Source organism: Penicillium daleae (genome assembly GCF_028827525.1).
Source record: "Penicillium daleae strain IBT 16125 chromosome Unknown utg000009l_segment0_segment0, whole genome shotgun sequence".
In the NCBI taxonomy this organism is placed as follows: Eukaryota; Fungi; Ascomycota; class Eurotiomycetes; order Eurotiales; family Aspergillaceae; genus Penicillium; species Penicillium daleae.
Window position 1 is genome coordinate 1,974,843 of NW_026623157.1, and position 19,283 is coordinate 1,994,125.

General features: G+C 51.5%; 1 protein-coding gene across 1 annotated transcript; it reads right to left on the reverse strand.

Moving 5' to 3' along the window:
- Positions 1-68: 68 nt before the first annotated feature.
- On the reverse strand, positions 69-18,878 carry nrps1 (uncharacterized protein; the record flags this gene model as incomplete). The annotated part of the gene is made up of 8 exons (XM_056915246.1): positions 69-2,759; positions 2,820-4,444; positions 4,509-5,169; positions 5,223-5,605; positions 5,669-17,252; positions 17,357-17,659; positions 17,800-18,216; positions 18,360-18,878. The coding sequence occupies 8 exons, from the start codon at positions 18,876-18,878 to the stop codon at positions 69-71; spliced, it is 18,183 nt and encodes a 6,060-aa protein (XP_056760000.1).
- Positions 18,879-19,283: the final 405 nt, after the last annotated feature.

Here is a 19,283-nt window from a genome sequence, read left to right on the forward strand (position 1 = left end):
GACCCGGACGTGGTTTTGTGCTCGTAGGTCTTTGAAACGTATAGAGTCATCATGATGCTATCCGACTATCAGGCATGGCTTGAAACCATGTTGTTCCTGCGCGTCAGTTTGCGGGCGATCATCATGGCCTTCTCCCAAGTCTTTCTCTTTTCGACGCGAGTTGTGGCGACAGGATCAGGTGAGGCTGTGCCAGCAGCAAACTCAGGAGGGAAATCATCCTGGTGCTTTGCATTGTGCAAGGCCAGGACAGCCATCTGCCCAAGGAAAGAAGGATGCTCAAGAAGATCCTCGAGGCGAACTTTGAGACCTTCTTGCTCAAGGAGCCATGTGAGTTGGGCCATGTTGAAGATGTCGCCACCAAGATCGAAGAATGATGAGTCAAGCTGGAAAGCAGCTTGGTGGGTGGGTTTGTCACCAGTATCTGAAGCAGTTGTGGAAGTAGAAGCACGGTTTGGTAAGACTTGATGCCACGAGCGGGATAGGATGTCAGAGTGTACAAGCAATTCAGCGATGGAGCGGGACTTGAGGTGAGCGCTGAGGAAATGCTCATCTGAGGATCGGGGCAGGTCGTCGACTACCTGAGGTGGGAGGGAGCGCAGCATGCTTGGCGATGGCAGGGCAGTGGAAGGGTTTGCGACGAGGGACAGTGCAATTTCGCAGACCATGTCGAGGACCTTGGTTGCAAAGGCTGGAATGATAGGTCCCTTCTCAGAGTATCCAAGAGTGACACTCAGGCTGCGATCATCTGCGGGACGAGAAACCAGAGTCAAGTCCGCAAAGTTGTCGTTGACGCCGGCACCGCCCATGCGATACTTTGTGTTGTCTAGTTCAAGGGAGCCCTCGTAGTCAACGTTCTGGTGGAATACTGAGGTAGTGAAATATGTCCATGCAGGCCAGTCAGTGCACTGCTTAATGATCTCTCGGAAGCCAAGAGACTCAAAGGGCATATTCGAGACTTGCTGATCTTGAAGATAACGGAAAAGTCCAAGTCCAGTCCATTTCTCATCAAACTTGACGCGTACTGGAATGACGTTGACACAAGGGCCAACGGTAGTCTCGATACCCGGAACAGTTGCGTTGCGACCGCTAATTGTCAGACCAAAGACCACATCGGACTGGGCAGACAGCTTTGCCAGGGTGATGGCCCAGGCCGCCTGCATAACAGTTGCAACGGTGACGTTTCCAAGTGCCGTGGGAGGGATCTCAATGTTCCTCCGAATTTCAGTGAAAGCACCCACATTTTGGAACATGGAAGTTCCCTTGCGGCGCACAACCTGCGTCATTTGCGAGTCCTTCAAGAGCTTGGACCAGTGATTGTAATGATCCGGACCGATTGTACCGGGGAGTTGACGCAGGTAGCTGGCGTAAGGAGTCACAGGAGGGAGAGGGCTGCCCTCGTATCCAAGCTTGATGGCAGACATGATCTTGGAAAGACACACACCGTCGTACTGGGTGTGAGAAAGACGAATCATGATACGGTGTTCATCACTGTTCTTCTTCTTGACCACGTAGAATTGTACGTACTGCTCTCCTTCGCGAGGGCCATAATCACGGTCACGCTGCTGCAGGCTCATGGTAAACTCATCCATCCCACGATCGGTCTCGTAAACAAAAATGCTGGGACGAATCTTGCGGAGCACGACCTGGAAGAATTGGTCGTGGAAGCAAACGAAAACGGTCCGCAGAATATCGAACGCATCAACAACCTTTAAGCAGCTCTCGCGGAGGCGGCGTAGGTCTAGAGGTCCGTTGCCTTCCAGGAAGAAATAGTTCAACATCCATCGTGACTTGAACAGGGTTGCAGTGAGGGACATGGCCTGGAAGTCGGTCACAGGAAGGACATCCGCAATACCACCCTTGAAAACACCTATCTTAGGACAGATCCCGGTCTGCACGGAGGCATCATCCACAGCTTTGACGGGCCTGAGGACAGAAATGCTTTCGGAAGACGGGGTCGGTGCGAGTGTTGTCGGTTTGCTGTCCGTGAAAGAGTCGGTGTCCTTATGAGCAGGCTTCAGATCGACATCTAACATTTGCTGGGTGACATTAGCCGCCCGAACAGTCGCGAGCATGTCCTCGAAAACTGGGTTGTTGAAAACATCTGCAACAGTAAGAACCAAACCGTCCTCGCGTGCAGCGCTAACCATCTTCATTGCAGTGATACTGTCACCGCCCAGTTTGAAGAAACTGTCCTGGTGTCGCACAACATTAGGCGACAAGCCCAAGGCAGTGCTCCATAGAGTCCATAATCTTCTCTCAAGATCTGCCAGCAATCCCTCCTCGCTTGATCGTGATGTCGCAGAGCAAACGCCCGAATCATCGGCTCCTTGAATACCATCCTCCAGTGGGTATGGAGAATCCACTCCATCATCAGGGTGCCCATAGCCAGAGAAGCTCTCTGGTCGCATATGGGGCACCATCAACTTTCCATCTCTCAGCATCTGTCCAATAATCTCATGCACACGGTTGTCAATAATCTTTTGAATCGCAGCGCTGTCCAGACCTTCGATACCTGACTTCACTTTCTCATTCAGAGTAGACTGAGACTTGGTCCATTCCGAATCCTGTTCCTCTAAAATACTGTTCTCCAACTTCAAGGACGAAATTTTTGAAGATGGCGCCTCAATGAAGCTGGTGAACACCTTTGCAATACTGTTTACCAAGCCCTGTGCTTGGTCATCGCTCACCATGTCATTCCAGTAGCGCAACATGATGCCTTCTGCACCTCGAGAGATATCGACGTTCACTGTGATAGCATACTGTAGTAATAGTATCAGCACCTTGAATTATTATCAAGGAAACATTCCGTTGAAACTTACCTCACTTGGGTCGTGGGCATGTTGCAGATCAAAGGTGAGACCTTTCTCCTTGTTACCACCCGCGACAGTGTGGTTCTGGATGGATAGAGTAGTGTTGAAAAGGGACTGGCCCTGCCACCCAAGTTCATGCTGAATACTGGCGAGAGAGCAGCTTTGGTGAGGAATGCTGCGAATATAATCGTTGTTGACTTTCTTAGAGACATCGGCGAGGGACTGGTGACCAGAAAATTTCACCCTGCAGCAGAGCATGTTGATGAAAATGCCAACCATGTCCTGGATGCCGTTGACGGGCGCATCGCGACCGGCAGACAAGTATCCAAAACAGACATCATCGGAACGAGTAACCTCCCGGAGAACAATCGCCCAAGCAGACAAAGTCAGATTCGCCAGGGTAACAGAAGCCTGCTCGCAAAAGTTCAAAAGTTCAGGGTATCGAGTGAAGTCCATCAAAATGCCCTTAAGCTCACGCTTTGCTTGGATACCATCTGCAGGAGAAATGTGGCAAGGACGTACGCCGCCAAGATATTCCTTCCAGTGATCAAGCGCGACATCCTGGCTTTGTGTTCTGATGTAGCGAATGTACTCGCTGAATTTGGGACCTTGACCTTCAGGCAGGCGACGATCGTAAGCCAGGGCCAGATCACGGAGTAGGACATCAACGCCACCGCCATCGATAATAGCGTGGTTGATTTCAAGTTTAACCAGCACGCGTCTGCTGATAGTTTTACAGACTGTGAACTGATGTGACAGCTTGGCTGGCCGCATGGCGTTGAGATCATGGAGGCAGATGGCCTTCAGCTTGTCCTCGACTTGTGAGTCAAGGCACTCAACACGAAGCACACAGTCAGTCAGCTTCTGGAGAACAAGCTGGTCAAAGGATCCGCCACTGTAGTTGCTGTCAATGAAGATGGTTCTGAGAACTGGGTGACGATCTACGAGCATCTGCCATGAACGAGCCAGTCTTTCAGCATCAACCTTTCCGGAGCGAGCATCTTTGATCTCAAAAATGGTGTGGAACATGTAGGCGCTAGAATCACGCAGCTGGCTGAGCAAAAGACCTTCCTGCATCGGTGAGCATGGATAAATATCCTTCACTTCGGACTTGCTTCGAATGCTGAGCTTTTTGAAAGTGCTGTTGGTAAGGATCTGGAGACCATTGTAGTTGATGGGCAGCTGAGGATAGTCACTGAGAGTGGGTTCTGGGGTGGCATTTCTCAGAATAGACATTTCTTTCTCGAGTGTTTGCTTGCACTGTAAGATCCAGCGGCGGATTTGGGGTTCTCGAGACATCTTGCCGTTGTACGCAAATGATACGTTCAGACGCTCTTTCACGACAATGGCAGAGAGTTCGAAGAGAGCGAATCGGTCTGTTTCGGGGCCCATGTCACCCGCGACGGCAAAGTCCGAGCTGTCGAAGACACTACCCTGATGGCGGAAGAGAGAATCAGCTCGCTCCAGCTGCTGGAGTTTTCCAAGGTAGTTGAAGAGAATTTCCAAAGGCACTTGGAAATCATCAGATGACTGTTGGTCGGATGCAAGAAGACTCTTGGCAAAGTAGGGGCGGCCATTGTCCGTGAACTTGCGTCGTGTGTCTTTGACACGCTTGATAGTATCAAGAATAGTTCCTGCAAATTTAGGTAAGAAAGAGGCCGTATTCAGATTCCGTGACGGAGAAGAAACATTGCTCACCTTGTTTTCCGTCAATAAGCAGAGGAGTCATGGTTGTAAACCAACCAACGGTTCTAGAAAGATCGATGCTTGGGTCCCAAGGCTCACGACCGTGGCCTTCGTTGTAGATTGTCGGAATCTTTCTGTCGGTGAAAATCAATCTGAATGAGTGAACGACTGCGGCAAGCAAAATGTCCACAGTCTCGGTTCCAAATACGTCATGGCAATCGTTGAGAAGGAACCCAGTGGTATCTTCACTCAGAGTGAAGGACTCCATCTTTAGGTCACCGTACCGATTGGTAGTATTGGCCATGCCCCAGTAGCCCATGTTCGACCTCTCTGGAGTGAAAGGGATACCGAGATAATCATCATGGGTCTTCGCGTGTTCTAGCTGCATAGCGCACCAGCTTTGGAAGGATAAGGCCTTTTCATCAGACAGTGAGCCGGAAACGACAAGCTCTTCAAGATCCTGGAGAATGATTCGCCAAGACACCATGTCGACACATAGATGATGTGCGACAAGGAAGAGAACTTGGCCGCCACTGCGAAGATTGAACAGATCGGCAGCAAAAATTGGGCCATTGAGCGGATCCAGGCAGGACTGGCTCTCGGCAATCTTTGGGACCATTGCGCGAGTGTCGCTCACAGAGTGCACGCGGAATCGGTAGGAAGTATCAATTTCCTGTGTGGTATTATTAGTATCTCCCTGAGAAATAAGACAGATCTTGTACACACTCTGCCGGTTCTCTGTTCCCAGATACCGTTCTTCACCTTGATGAAGCGAGCCTGCAACATGGAATGCTGGCTAGTCACAGCCTTGATGGCCCTGCGAAGAACTTCCCCTTCAACACGTCTGGCGATTCGCACAGTGAGGCTTTGGTTGAATCGAGCCAAACCTTTGAAAGATGTCGAAGACTGCATGTAGAGCATTTGAACGGGGGACAGTCCAAATCCTTCCCCAGATTTCTCCTGCGGCTGAGTGGCGGCGGGAGCCTTGACAGTGGCAACTTGGGCAAGTTCCTTGACAGACTTGGACTGCAGGATGTCATTCAATGTGACAATGAGGCCCTGCTTTCGCGCTCGGGATATCACGGCCATTCCGGTAATACTGTCACCGCCTGGATGAATTTGTTAGTGTGAATAATTATTTGGATTGAGACTCGGAGGCATTGAAAACCTACCCAAGCTGACAAAAGAGCGGTCGACATTGACCTTCTGTAAGGAGATGTTGAGGACCTGCGCAAAAATCTCGCGAATGATCTTGAGGGAGCCGGTTTTCTCCTGCTCTGGCTGTGGCTTCTCTGTCACGCCACGCTTCATGCGGTCGAAATCTTGCATGATGCGCTCGTAGGAGTCGTCGTCAATGTTCTCGAGCCAGGCGGAGATCTTCTTCCGATCGAGTTTGCCAGAAACAAGCATGGGTAGCTTTTTGATCAGAGCCCAAGTCTGAGGAACCATGTAGACAGGCAGTTGGGCTTCAAGGCGCTTCTGCACCTCGACAAGAATAGAGAGACCCTTGGTATCAAATTCCTCTTCGCTGAGAAGCTCACACGGCTTGTCGGAAATCAGCTTGTTGTCGGCAGCGATCCGGTTTGCCGACATCACGGTCACAAGTCGCTGCTTCAGAGGCCCAGTCTTGGGCAGAATCACAATTGCATGGCGAACGGCCTCATGTTCAGAAAGCCTGTGTTCAATTTCGCCGAGTTCCATGCGCTGTCCGTGGAGTTTGACTTGGTGATCCTTGCGGCTAATGTATTCAATGGAGCCGTCAGGGTTGTAATAGCAAAGATCACCAGTCTTGTAGATTCGTCGGGGCGACGGAATAGAGGACTTGAAGTCCTTTACCCACGCGGGATCCATGATGAAAGACTCCGCATTCTTCTCGGGATTTTTGAGGTATTCCCTGGCCAAGGCTGGGCCTTCAAGTGCGAGCTCGCCGACAGCGCCAAGTGGTGCAAGGCGGTCATGGTTCTCAGCGTCAACAATCCAGGTCAAAGTGCAAGGGATACCATAACCGATGCGAGCCGGGTCGCGGCTGGTGGCGACAGCGGTATCGACCACAGCAAAAACAACGGTTTCCGTAGGACCGTAGCCATTCATCAAATGAAGGACATTGGCCCACTTGGTGATGACTTCCTGGGACATCTTCTCACCACCGACGATGAGGATTTCCAGCGAGGGGACGGAAGATGGCTCGATGATGCTTGCAATGGACGGCGTGAGGAAGGTCCAAGTGACATTCAAGCGGCGGATAGCACCAGCGACGTCGTTCAAGCGCTCGTCCTCACTTGGAACACATATGCAGCCACCAACCATCAAGATCGCCAATGTCTCCATGATTGCGGCGTCGAATGTGAGAGAAGCAAATTGAAAGACTCGCGACTGGGGCCTCATCAGAGTCATTGGAGCAAATGCCATAATGCTGCTGACTGCGTTGCGATGCTCGACGACGATACCCTTGGCGCGTCCGGTAGAGCCAGAAGTGAAAAGTGTGTAGGCCATGTTCGAAGGTTGGACTTTCGTGCGGTTTCTGGCATTGACATTGAGAGATCCGTACGCCTTCAGCGTGTCCTTGCTGATTGGGATGACTGTCTTAACAACACGGGTGTATCTGTTCGTGTAGTTGGGCGTGCAGAGAATCATATTGGCGCCGACATCTTTCAAAATCTCTTCGTGTCGGGAAACGGGATGATGAGGGTCCAAGGGAACGTAGCCACCGCCAGCGATCAGGATACTGATGAGTGTGACCATTGCCCAAGCAGATTTGTCAAGACACACAGGGACAAACACCTCCGGGCCAACACCACGAGAAACAAGGTAGTTGGCGAACGAAGACGCGAGGTCCCAGAATTCCCTATAGGTAAGCTCGCCATCCCACGCACAGACTGCAGGTGCATTTGGTGTCTCCAGACACTTGTCATGAATGAAGTCATGGACACAGCGTTCGACCGATGGAATTTCACGTTGGTTCCAGCGAGCGATCTCCAACTTGTCCTCGGGGCTGACAACCTCCAGCTCCGCAAGCTTGTTAGAGCTTGTCTTCAGGGTTGACATGAGCTGGCTCAGCACATGACCAAATTGCTCCGCGAGGTGTTTGCTCTGCCAGCCATTGATGACTAGCTCATCATGATGAACAGTGAAAGAGATACGGGTCTTGGAAATGCCACATTCGATGACAAGCGGGTGAGTGAAGAAGTCCTCGCTGGTTTCCCGTTTCTCATCAATCCAAATATTATGGTCCAGCTCGCCCTCAGTGGGCTGGATGACCAACAGGTTTTGGAAACCACAGCCGGCAGACGTGTCATTGTTGAGTGAACGGATACGCTGGAGGCCAGCATGCAGGTGAGGAATCATGTCGGTGGTGGATTGATGAATCATGTCGAGATACTGGATAATGGGCATCTCCTGATCAACCGTGATGCGGGTGGGAACGGTGGAAAGCACAGGTCCCGCAATGTCGCCCACGCCAGGCAGGTCGATGTTACGACCGGACAAAGTCTCGCCAAAGCAGACATCACCAGTCCCAGTATGAGTTGAGACCACGATGGCCCAGGCTGCGCGAAGAAGCACCGGAAGTGTGAAGTCAACACTGTTTGCCGGTCGCGAAATCTCCATGGTGTGGTACTGGGTGTTTCCAGCACGAATGGCATCTGGCACAGAATTCTTGTTCTGGGGGAATGGAGTAGCAGACAAGTTAGCGAGATAGCGGTTCCAGAATGCATCGGATTCTTCCATATTCTTCTTGCTGAGATATTCAATGAAGAGCCCATATGAAGTCGCGGGAATCTTGTTTTGTAGAGCCTTGTAGTTCTCCTCGAGTCTGCGGTACACGAGGGGAATGCTCCAGCCGTCATAAAGAGCATGGTGAACTGACCAAACAAAGTAGCAAGTTGAAGATTGGCGAGGTTGAACGATTGCATACCCTGCCAAAGGTGCACCGTTGTGCTTGGGAAGGTCTATGATATCATTGGGCAACTCATCAAAAGACTCGGCATGCACCCAGTCAATAGGTGTATCTTTGACGATGACCTGTGCGAAGTTCATCGCTTCGGTGTGGACAATCCTGGTGCGGAGAACGTCCAAGTCTGCCACTGTCTGTTGCCAGGCAGCCTTGAATCGGTTGAGGTCGGCACCATGAGCCAAGCGGAAGGCTGGCTGCGCAACGTAGGCACCGTGGTGTTTGATGGACATTGTCAAGAGACCTTCCTGGACGGCACTGCAAGGGTATACATCCAAGATTTCATCCTTGGGCACAGCGCAGTTTTCGGTCACTTCTTCCAAGAGGTTATCGAGATCGACGGATAGTGGGAGGAGCGAGAAGGGCTTAAGAGCAACTGGCTTGGAAGTGGGAGTTGCAGTGGATTCGGAGCAGCTCTTTGCCATGTCGATCAAAACAGGGGTCTTGAAGATGGTCGCGACATTGAGCGAAATTCCTTGCACCTGGGCAGCACCCACAAGGTTCATGGCGGAGAAGGAATCACCACCCAGCGCAAAGAAGCTGTCTTGGTTAGTAACCGACCCGGCCTCAAGGTCAAGGGTCTTCTCCCAAAGATCGCGGAGCTTGGCGTCGATCCCGTCAGTAGAGGCCTCTTCGGTCGGAGCCGAGACATTTAAAGTGATGTAAGACTTGAGAGCCTCCTTGGACAGGGTCTGCACCATGGCACGGAGTCTGCGGCGATCGATCTTAGCAGACGATGTAAACGGTAAGTTTCGTAGCGGGAAGAAGAGGCGAGGCATCATGCTCTGAGGCAAATGGTCTGGTAATGAGCTCTTCAGCTTCTGAACAGCATCCATATTGGACACAGAAATTGGCAGAAGCAGAGGATCAGCGCCAGGTATAGTTGGGGTGAACTGATCGGTGCTGCCACCTTGGAAGGAGTCCTCATCATGGACGGTGAAGAAAGCCGCAAGACCCTTGGCCACGGTTCGCTCTTGAGGGACAACCACGTCCACGGCAACTTGGGAGCCTTCAGGAAGGCAGCGGACGCACTGGTGTTCAATCTCCTCGAGTTCAATCCGCTGGCCATTGAACTTGATTTGAGTGTCCTTGCGGGAGATGAACGCAAGAGTACCATCGCTGTTGTAGCGAACAAGATCGCCGGTACGGTACATGCGATCTTTGCGCTTGAACAGCCCAAGCAGCCCATTTTGGTGGCTCCAAGCCGGGTCGTCAACGAAAGCCGCTTTGGTCTTTTCTGGGTTACCAAGGTATTCACGCGCAATGTTACTGCCTTCAAGGAGCATCTCGCCGACAGAACCGACAGGGAGCAGGCGGTTATAGTTGTTCGGATCAACGATCCAGACTCTGCAGTTGGCTGCCGTACCGATGGAGGTTGGGTCATCATTGACACGATTCCCGTCCCAGTCGACCTTCACGCCGACTGTTGCAACGACAGTAGCTTCAGACGGACCGTACGCGTTGATGACGAACCGATCATGCCAGCGATCAATGTGGTTAGCGGGCATCTTTTCACCGCCAGTGATGATCGTCTTCAGGGTTGGAACGGTCTTGGGCTCCAGAGTGTTGACAATTGCAGGCGGCGAGGACATGTAGTTAGCTTCCATACGTCGGATGGCACCACCCAGGTTGTTCATTCTTTCTTCTTCGCTTGGCACACAAACACATCCACCAGTCATCAATGTCATCATGATTTCGAGAACACTGACGTCAAAGGTGTAGTTGGAGAATTGAAGCGCACGAGTGCCTGAGTTCATGTGAAGAGCGTCCATCATAGCGATAGCAGTCGTACTCAATGCAACATGCTCGACCACAGTAGCCTTGGGCTTTCCGGTCGTACCAGAGGTAAATATAGCATAGGCGGCATTTTGAGGGTTGGGACGGGCACCAGGAAGAGCAAGGGGGGATTCGGGGAGCTGGGAGATTGAGTTTTGAGAGACACCAAAAGCCTTCTTGCACAGCTTCGCAAGCTTTGGCTGAAGGGAAGATGAACAGAGGACGAGATCAGTACCAATCTCATCAATTAGCATTTGTAAACGAGAATCAGGATGGGAGGGATCGATTGAGACAAATGCGCCTCCAGCTTTGAGAACAGCCAGCTGAGCGACAACGGCCCAAGCTGACTTCTCGAAACACAAAACAACAAATACTTCGGGCCCCACCCCCGAGTTTGTCAAAAAGCGGCCAAGGCGGCTGGCAACAATTTCCAATTGACCGTACGAGAAGTTCTTGTCCCACGAGCAGATGGCTTCGGCCCGGGGATGAAGAAGGGCTTGCTGTTGGATGAGCTCGTCCGCGCACCTGTCCATTCTTGGCGGAAGGGCGGCATTCCAGTCACGAATTTGGCGGCAGGATCGTTCAGGGAAGAGATCCAAATCGCCGATAGTGCGATGACGGGGGCTCGAGGACATCATATCATTCAAAATATGGTCGAATGCATCAATTATGTGGCTTGTTTGAGCGGACGTAAGGGTATCGGCGGAGTAGGTGAAGTGGATTTCAGCGACAGTGCTAGAAACAACCGCTGCGACAGCGATCTTGTAGTTCTTGACTGTATTTGAGTCACCAGCATCACCTTGAGGCAGAGAGGAGGCAGTGCGGTAGGTAAGCAGTGTATTGAAGAGACTAGAGTTGTCGAGACCGAGGTGATGCTTGATGATGGCAAGATCAGCAAAGTTCTCGCGACCCTTTTCAAACTGGGTCTTGGACTCCTGCAATGTGTCTTCCAATCTGCGCTCGTTGTTCAAAATAAGGCGGCAGATAGAGATACATTGTGCATCTGATTCCGTGGAGAAGCCAAAGCAGACATCGTCGCAGCCAGTGTAGCATCGCAGGACAATACCCCAGGCAGTTTGAAACAATGTCTCCACCGAAACACCAGACATCTTGCTGAATGCATGCATCTTCTGCGTCTGTTTGTTGAGAGTCCTGGTCGAACGTTCCGCATTGGTAGTGACGTGAGAAATAGGCGGGAAATTGCATGGCTCTACGTCGGCCAGATACTCTTTCCAGAAGTCGAGGTGGTTGTTTGAGACACCAGATCCAAACGATGCGCGATTTTCCGACCCGGCATCAATCCACTTCCTGCAGTTGAATGATCCCTTCACGCTGTCGGGAAGAGCTTGAAGCTCGGCTCTCAGGGTCTGGAAGTTTAGCTTACCGAAAGGAGTCAAGGGGAAGATGGAAACAGGAACATAGGTACTCGGAACCTTGTTAGCAGGGAGTTTGGTGGACAGATGAGTGTGCAGCGAGGCGATAACGGACTTTAACTCCGGCGCAGACTTCAGAATAACCTGCTCGTCAGGGGCTGCTGTTGTCGATCTGGATGATCCAATGAAGGCAACAATGCTATCTGAAGGATTTCCAGCCAAGGGTAAGTTGTCGATGACAGACATTCGTTGAGGCCCGAGGAACTCATTCAAAGCATTTTGAATAATCATGCGTTCAGAAGACATGCCGGGAGCACTCTTTCGACCAAGGAAGACCAGAGAGCCATCAGTGTTATATCGAACAAGATCACCGGTCTTGAGGAACTTGCGATTCTTGCCGCCGGGGAAAGCAGAGATCCAAGCTGGCTTCTCAAAGAACTCGGACTCTCCATCCTTGGTGCCAGCAAGGTAGCCACGAGCAACAACTGGGCCCTCAATGGCCAGTTCACCAATGGCACCAACAGGAACAAGAGCGTTGTGGTTGGACGGATCAACAACCCAGGAGAAACTAGAGATTGATGATCCAATGCAAGCTTTTGTCCTCTGGCCGACAACCTTGCAGTGCATGAATGCCGAAGAAGCCTCCGTGTTACCATATAGAAGGTGGACCTGGAGATCCTCGGATGCCCAGTTCTGCAACAGCTTTTCAGATGCAGGTTCTCCCATAAATGCCACGGTTTTGAGATTAGGAACATCCTTGGGATCCATAAAGCTTGCCACTGTGGGGGTGATGCAAGCCAGGTTAGCGTTCAGAACACTCATAGAAGCAGCGAGATTGACTGGGTCAACCTCAGCCGGAATGCAGAGACAACCCCCACGACTGAAAGTTCCCATGGTCTCTAGTAAAAACAGGTCAGACGTGTGAGCAGCGAACTGCAGGGTCCTAGAGGAGTCAGAGATGCCGAGGGAAGAGGCAAAAGTCTCAGCGCGTGTCATAATTGTACCATGTTCGAGCACGACCCCACGAGCACGGCGTGAAGTGCCAGAGGTGAAGGCAACATAGGCCGGGTCAGACCGACCAGCCGTCAATGGAAGCGGCTCGTCGTTCAGATACTCTAGGAGAGATTCGCTGACCGGAATGACATATGGGATAGTATCCTCAAGGGTCTGAGACTTCTCAGGAGAAGCAAGAGCAACCTGTACGACATTGTCGACGACCCATTTCTCAATGAGACCCATGGTCTTTGAGCCATCGACAGGAATACAGCCTCCACCCGCCTTCATGACAGCTAGCATGGCAACAGTGTTCCAGACGGATTTTTCGAAGCACGTTGGAATCAGGCTTCCAGGACCAACTCCAAACGTGACCAGGTAGCTGGCAAGCCTTGACGAGTACTGGTCCAATTTGGAATAAGTGAGGTTTCCATCCCAAGCAGCGATTGCCAGCGAGTCTGGTTTTTGCTTGGCCATCTTCTGGACCCCCTCATAGGTACAGCGATCAACGTATTTAGGACTCTTTCTATTCCAGGATTGGATTTGGGCCTTATTCAGGTCGCTGGAACAGTCAAGCTGGCCGATCTGGTTGTCACAGTTGGTCAAAATGCCCTCAAGGCAACGGACATATGTGTTTGCAACGTTGGCGGCTTGGGCATCGGAGAGGTTTGTCGTCCAGTAATTCAGTTCAATCCTAGCTTTGGTATCCATCGCCTCAATGTTGACGAAAATTGGGAACTCGGCTGGATCATGGATGGCCCCTACCTCCACAAACTCGATATCGCTGCCGACCGCATCCTTCGCACCAGGAAGGCGGCGGTAGGAGACACCGGAATTGAACAGGTTAGCATCAGACAGCTTGAGTGCATGCTGGATGTCGATGAGAGAGGTGTGTCTATAGGGGAGGCTCTCCACGTAGTCATTCTGGATTTGCTCAAGAACATCCGTGAGAAGCGAGTCGCCGGAGATCTTCATGCGGCAGATCATGAGATTTATGACAGGACCAACAACCCATTGAACTCCATCGACTGCCACATCTCGAAGGGAAGCCATGTAACTGAAGCTCACATCATCAGAGCCACAGAACAGACGCAGAGTGAGACCCCAAGCGGCATTAAAAGCATTGGACAGGGTTATTCCTTTCTTCTCGCAGACACTCTGCAACTGATTCAGAGAGCCAAAGTTGACGGGAACGGATCGAAGACTCTTCTCGACGGGCTTATTGCCATCCGTCAGAGTGGGGAAGAGAGACGGCCTGGCCCCAGAAAGGTACGGGCACCAATACTGAATGCTAGCCTCGTTCGGGGCATCCAGCAGATACCTCAAGTAATCCTTGAACAATGGTCGCCGGCTCTCCTCGAGTCTACCGACATAGGCCAGCTGCATATCTCGCATGAGGATAGAAATTGAGTTGCCGTCCATGGCAGCGTGGCTAAGCTCGATGCGACAGAAGAGCTTGCCGCTTGGGGTCTGACAAATGCTGAACCTGTATGCAGGGGCAATCTCGCTGTAGTCCTTGGGTGTCTGAGCATCAAAGGTAGCTAATACATCTTTTTCGCTGGAAGACTGTAGAATGACTGGCGAGATATTGTACTCCTTCAACACAACTTGGCAGAACGGATCCCGAGGAGTGAGGTTCTCTGCAAAGATGGTCCGGAACATGGCATGACGAGACACGACTTGCCCCCAGGCCTCAACCAAACGATCCATGTTTGGCTTGGTCGCTCCAGTGCCGCGGACCTCGAATGTGTCATGCACGGCGTAGTACGAGCTATCTCGAGTTCGACCAAGAAGAATACCCTGCTGCATGCGAGAGCATGGATAGATATCTTCAATCATATTAGGCGAGCTGACGCCTAGTGCCGGCAGCTTCTGGGCGAGCATCTTGTCCAGGCTCTCATAGTTCAATGAAAGCATAGGGAATGTGCTCAGCGTGAAGCGGGGTGACATTGCCATCAATTTCTCAGAGAGAGAAACCAGTTGGTGGTGGCAGCTGGATACCCAGTCATGAATGCGTTTCTGATGCAGGATGAACTTGTTGAAAGAGAAAGTAAACCGGATCCTGCCAGCAACGACCATAGCTGAAATCTCAAATAACCCGAAACGAGGAGTATCCCGTCCAAAATCAGCAGCATCACTACCTTGACCCGCTTCGCCAGCCATTTGATCCACAAGCTGGAAGAGTCCGTCCGTTCTCTGAAGGTCGCGGTGCTGACCGACGTAGTTGAAAGACATCTCGAATGGGTGGGGGTGGCGACCACTATCTTTGCCCTCGAGTTGAAGCACACGGCTGGCAAAGTCCGCGCGACCGTTGTCGGAGACTCGACGACGTAGATCCTTGACCTGGATGAGCGTATCGATGGCGCTACCCGGCTTGTAGTCGGAGACGAAGATTGGTTGCAGAATAGTGAACCAGCCGACAGTGTGTGAAATGTCGATTGATGGATCCCAGGCCTCTCTACCATGTCCTTCGTTGTAGATAGTAGGTAATGATCGGTCCGTGAAGGACTTTCCAAATGAGTGGAGCATAGCTGCCAGGAACAAATCAATGGGCTCTGTGTTCAAAGCTTTGTGGCATCCCATCATGATCGTGTTAGAGCGGGTGGCATCAATCTCGAAGGACGCGCAGTCCACATCGCCGTATGTCGTCTGGCTGTTGTTCAATCCCCAATAACCAAAGTCGATAGCGGGTAGTTGATCGGTAGCAGCCTTTCCTTCTTTAATCAAGTTATTGCAATGTTCCTCCTGCAACTTGCACCAGGTCTGAAAAGGCAGAGATCCATTCTCGCTGGTCGTCTTGCCAGGGTTGACAAGCAAGTCTTCCAGATCTTCGAGGATGATCCTCCACGAAACGATGTCAACCACAAGATGATGAGCAGTCATGGACAACACATGGCACGATTCTTGTCCCTGGACACGAAAGTAATCAGCAGCCAACAGAGGCCCAGAAAATGCGTTGATGCAACCTTGACTGCTGCCGATAAAGGCTTTCGTTTCTTCAATGCTGTTTACACTGTTGGTTCGAAGCCTGAACGAACCCTTCACATCTTGAGTGATGCGCTGCATCGAAGCCGTTGCAGATCCAGAATCATTGAACCGAGCGCGGAGCATCGAATGACGCGAGATGAGTGTTTCAATCGCCTGGCGTAGGATACCTTCGTTGACGGGCTTGCTGAGGCGGGTAAGAATTCCTTGGTTGAAATGACCCTGACCTTCCTTGCGGACACCAAAGTGAAGAATCTGAATGGGGGAGAGTTCAAATGGTTCGTCGACAGCTTCCTGATATGTGGTCGAATGATCAATGGCTCGAACCCGCGATGCCAAATCCCGAATCGACTTGCTGCGTAAGACTTCCTGAACGGATAGAGCAAGGCCCCGCTTCTTGCACATACCGATACAAGTCATAGCGGCAATGGAGTCACCACCCATGGCGAGGAAGCTCTCATTCAAACTGACATGGTTCTGAGGGATATTCAGAACACGGCTAAACACGGAGACCAGTGCCTCCTCCTTCTCGTTAGCAGGTTGAGACAACTCCCCTGAAGGCTGAAAGCCTGAACCAGTCTCTATAATATCAGGATCCTGCTCCAAGTTGGCCACCCAGCTTGCGATCCCTTTTCTATCAAGCTTTCCAGATGGTAGCAGCGGCATAGCTTCTACACACAGCCAGACCGAAGGGACCATATACGTGGGTAGCCGTGTGGATAGTCGTTCGCGAAGTTGCGGTACGATTTTCGATTTTTGGCTCGACGATATTAAACGCAAGGGCTTCAAGTCCCTATCTGATTGTTCTGGGAGGAGCCCAGCAGATGAAATGACGGCTGCGAGCCTGCCTTTGGAGAAACCGGACTTGGGAAAGAACACAGAGCAATGCGTAACGAGAATGTCCTTGTTCAATTGGTTCTCGATTTCGCCCAGTTCGATTCGCTGCCCATGAACCTTGACCTGGGTGTCTTTGCGACCGACGTAGTTGAGAGCGCCAGTGTCGGAGTTGTACCTCACCAAGTCACCCGTCTTGTAAAATCTGCGCTTAGACCCCCTTCCAGCATCGAGCTTGACCCAGGCAGGATCGTAGATGAAAGACTCGTTTGTCTTCTCTGGGTTATTCACATAACAACGGGCGAGCGTAGGACCTTCAAGAAGTAATTCACCAGGGCAGCCTACGGGAACGAGTTCGTCATGATTTTCAGGATCAACTACCCAAGAGCGAACTCCAACAGGCAGGCCGATATCTTTGCAATCGGTAGTAGGTGTAACATTTGAATTCAGCACAGATGCGACACTGGCCTCGGTAGGGCCATAACCATTGACCAGTTTGATTCTGGACCATGTGGCCAGTTGGGACTGCGACATTGCCTCACCGGCCAGAACAAGACTTTGCAATCCCGGCACACTGTCGATTTCAATAAAGCCGATGAATGACGGGGTGAAGCATGCTTGGTTGACTCGGTGCTCATTGATGAAGCCGACAATGTCATTCAATCGCTCCTCCTCGCTAGGAATACACACACATGCACCGTGGATCAGGGGTGTCAGTGTCTCGGCCAAGCTAGCGTCAAAGGTGTGAGCCGCAAAGTGAAGGGCTCGTGTGTCACGGAAGACATGCAGGCCAGGGCCATGCACCATTGCGCTGGACAAGAACGCTCGATGCTCCAACAAAGTGCCCTACAGAACCATCGTCAATGCTTGCGATTCGCAAATCTCAGTTTCCCACAATAACTCTATCTCTTCTGTCCACGTTTCACGGCGGGAAGGAATTCAAAACATACCTTAGGCTCTCCCGTGGACCCGGAAGTGAACAGGACATAGGCGGCATTCTTGCTAGTGACACCCGATGCAAGGTCGACATCTTCTACAGGGTCCGATAGTCCTTCCAGAGTATCGGCGCAGAGGGGAATCAATGTGTTCGCAATGGGTCGAAGAACCTCCTCACGCGATGGAGAGCACAACACCACCGTTGCCTTAACAGACTCGATTAAACGTTGCAATCGCGAGGTTGGGTGGGTCGGATCCAATGGGACGAAGGCGCCGCCCGCCTTCATCACGCCCAGCATGGCAACGATGTTCCATTTCTTGCAGCTGTCAGCGCCCGCTTCATCACAATATCACACACAGATTCCTCCCACACAGTCCAGGATATACTTCTGCACGGAATTGCATGGTATTTCTGGAACAATGACGATAACAACAATAAAACCAGGGCAGAACTCACCGATTTATCAAAGCAAAGCGCAACGCGCACTTCTGGGCCAACGCCCTGCGTACGCAGATGAGACGCGAGCTTTGAAGCCAATGCATCGAGCTCAACATACGTCAAACTTCCATCCCAAGCGCTCACAGCCTCTCGATGAGGGCCGCTAAGGGCCTGGTCATGAATAGCATCGTGGATGGTGCGATTGTACATTTCAGGAGTATGCGAATTCCACTGGCGGATGCGCTGCAAGTCATTCTCGGAGAACAAATTAAGCTGGCTAATAGCGGTGTTCCCGGGCGAAAGTGCTTGAGGAAGCATCTGCTCGAAAATATGGGCAACGCTCTTCATCTGCTCCCCGGACATGTCCCCATTTCGCCATTCGAGGAAGATGTTGATATCCCGGCGCAACACCTTCACATGGAGGCGGACTTGGCACTATAAGCAATGCAACCTGAGGTTAGCAAATATAATTTCCTGACACGCAAGCATGCAAAATTGGGCTGGCGTCCTATGGGACCAGCATTTGCAAGAAGCCGACCAGGAAAACAACCAGCAGAAAGAAGACGGAAGACACGTACCTGGTCGGGGAGAGCGGTTGCCAAAATTGGTTGTTGAGAAAGCGGCGAGGAGGGTGTATCGCTCGCCTTGCGATATGTGCGCAACATCAGGATGGTGTTGAAAGGCAAGTAGCCCCCCTCGGAAGCGCCCTCGTCACTTCCCACACCTCCAAGCTGCGAGTCGAGTCCATCGTACTCCCGTACTTTATCTACAATTGCCTGAATGGAGTCGTTCTCGTTGATTGCCAGCCGAAAGGCTGACAGGTTGGCGATACTCGACCGCTGTACAGGGTGTCGAGAGGAAATAGAGTCGCCGTCAATGTGTTGATAGCCAAAGCAGATATCCTCGGATCGGATATAGTAGTGCAGAACCATCGCCCAGGTGGCCTGCAATACCAATTCCAGTCGCCTTTCGTGCCACGCGGTTAATAACTGCGCATGTTGGGAAGGCGTCGGTCTCGTCTTCATCGAAACCGGGCGTTTAGGCCCGTCGACCGCCGGAGTGAACCGAGGCAGATAGCAGTGAGAATTATTAACCATAATGATGGTTTCTGGTAATCGTAAAAATAAATGCTGAATGCTATGCTGTCGAATAGAAGAATGCGAGGGGACAAAATGCTAGAGGTCGGTCTGGACTTTTGGCCGTACGATAGCGATGGAAGAAGGGAGCTTCGTCGTGTTAGTTCGATCAAGAACAAGAGCGGATCGACAGAGGCACACAAAATTGTGTGGAGGGCCTTTAATTAGGATTGGATTGGGGAAGGAACCAATTAAGAAAAAAAATCCAAGTAAAAGGACGAAGGCTATCTCGCATGGAGTGGCCCGCGAAGTCGGATAGTCTCAGATATTTTAAAAGAACTGAGGGTTCATTTTTCCCAGCCTATCGACCAAAATAGTTACGCCATCGGTCATCGGGACTACAGATGCATGGCCATGCTCCAGCTC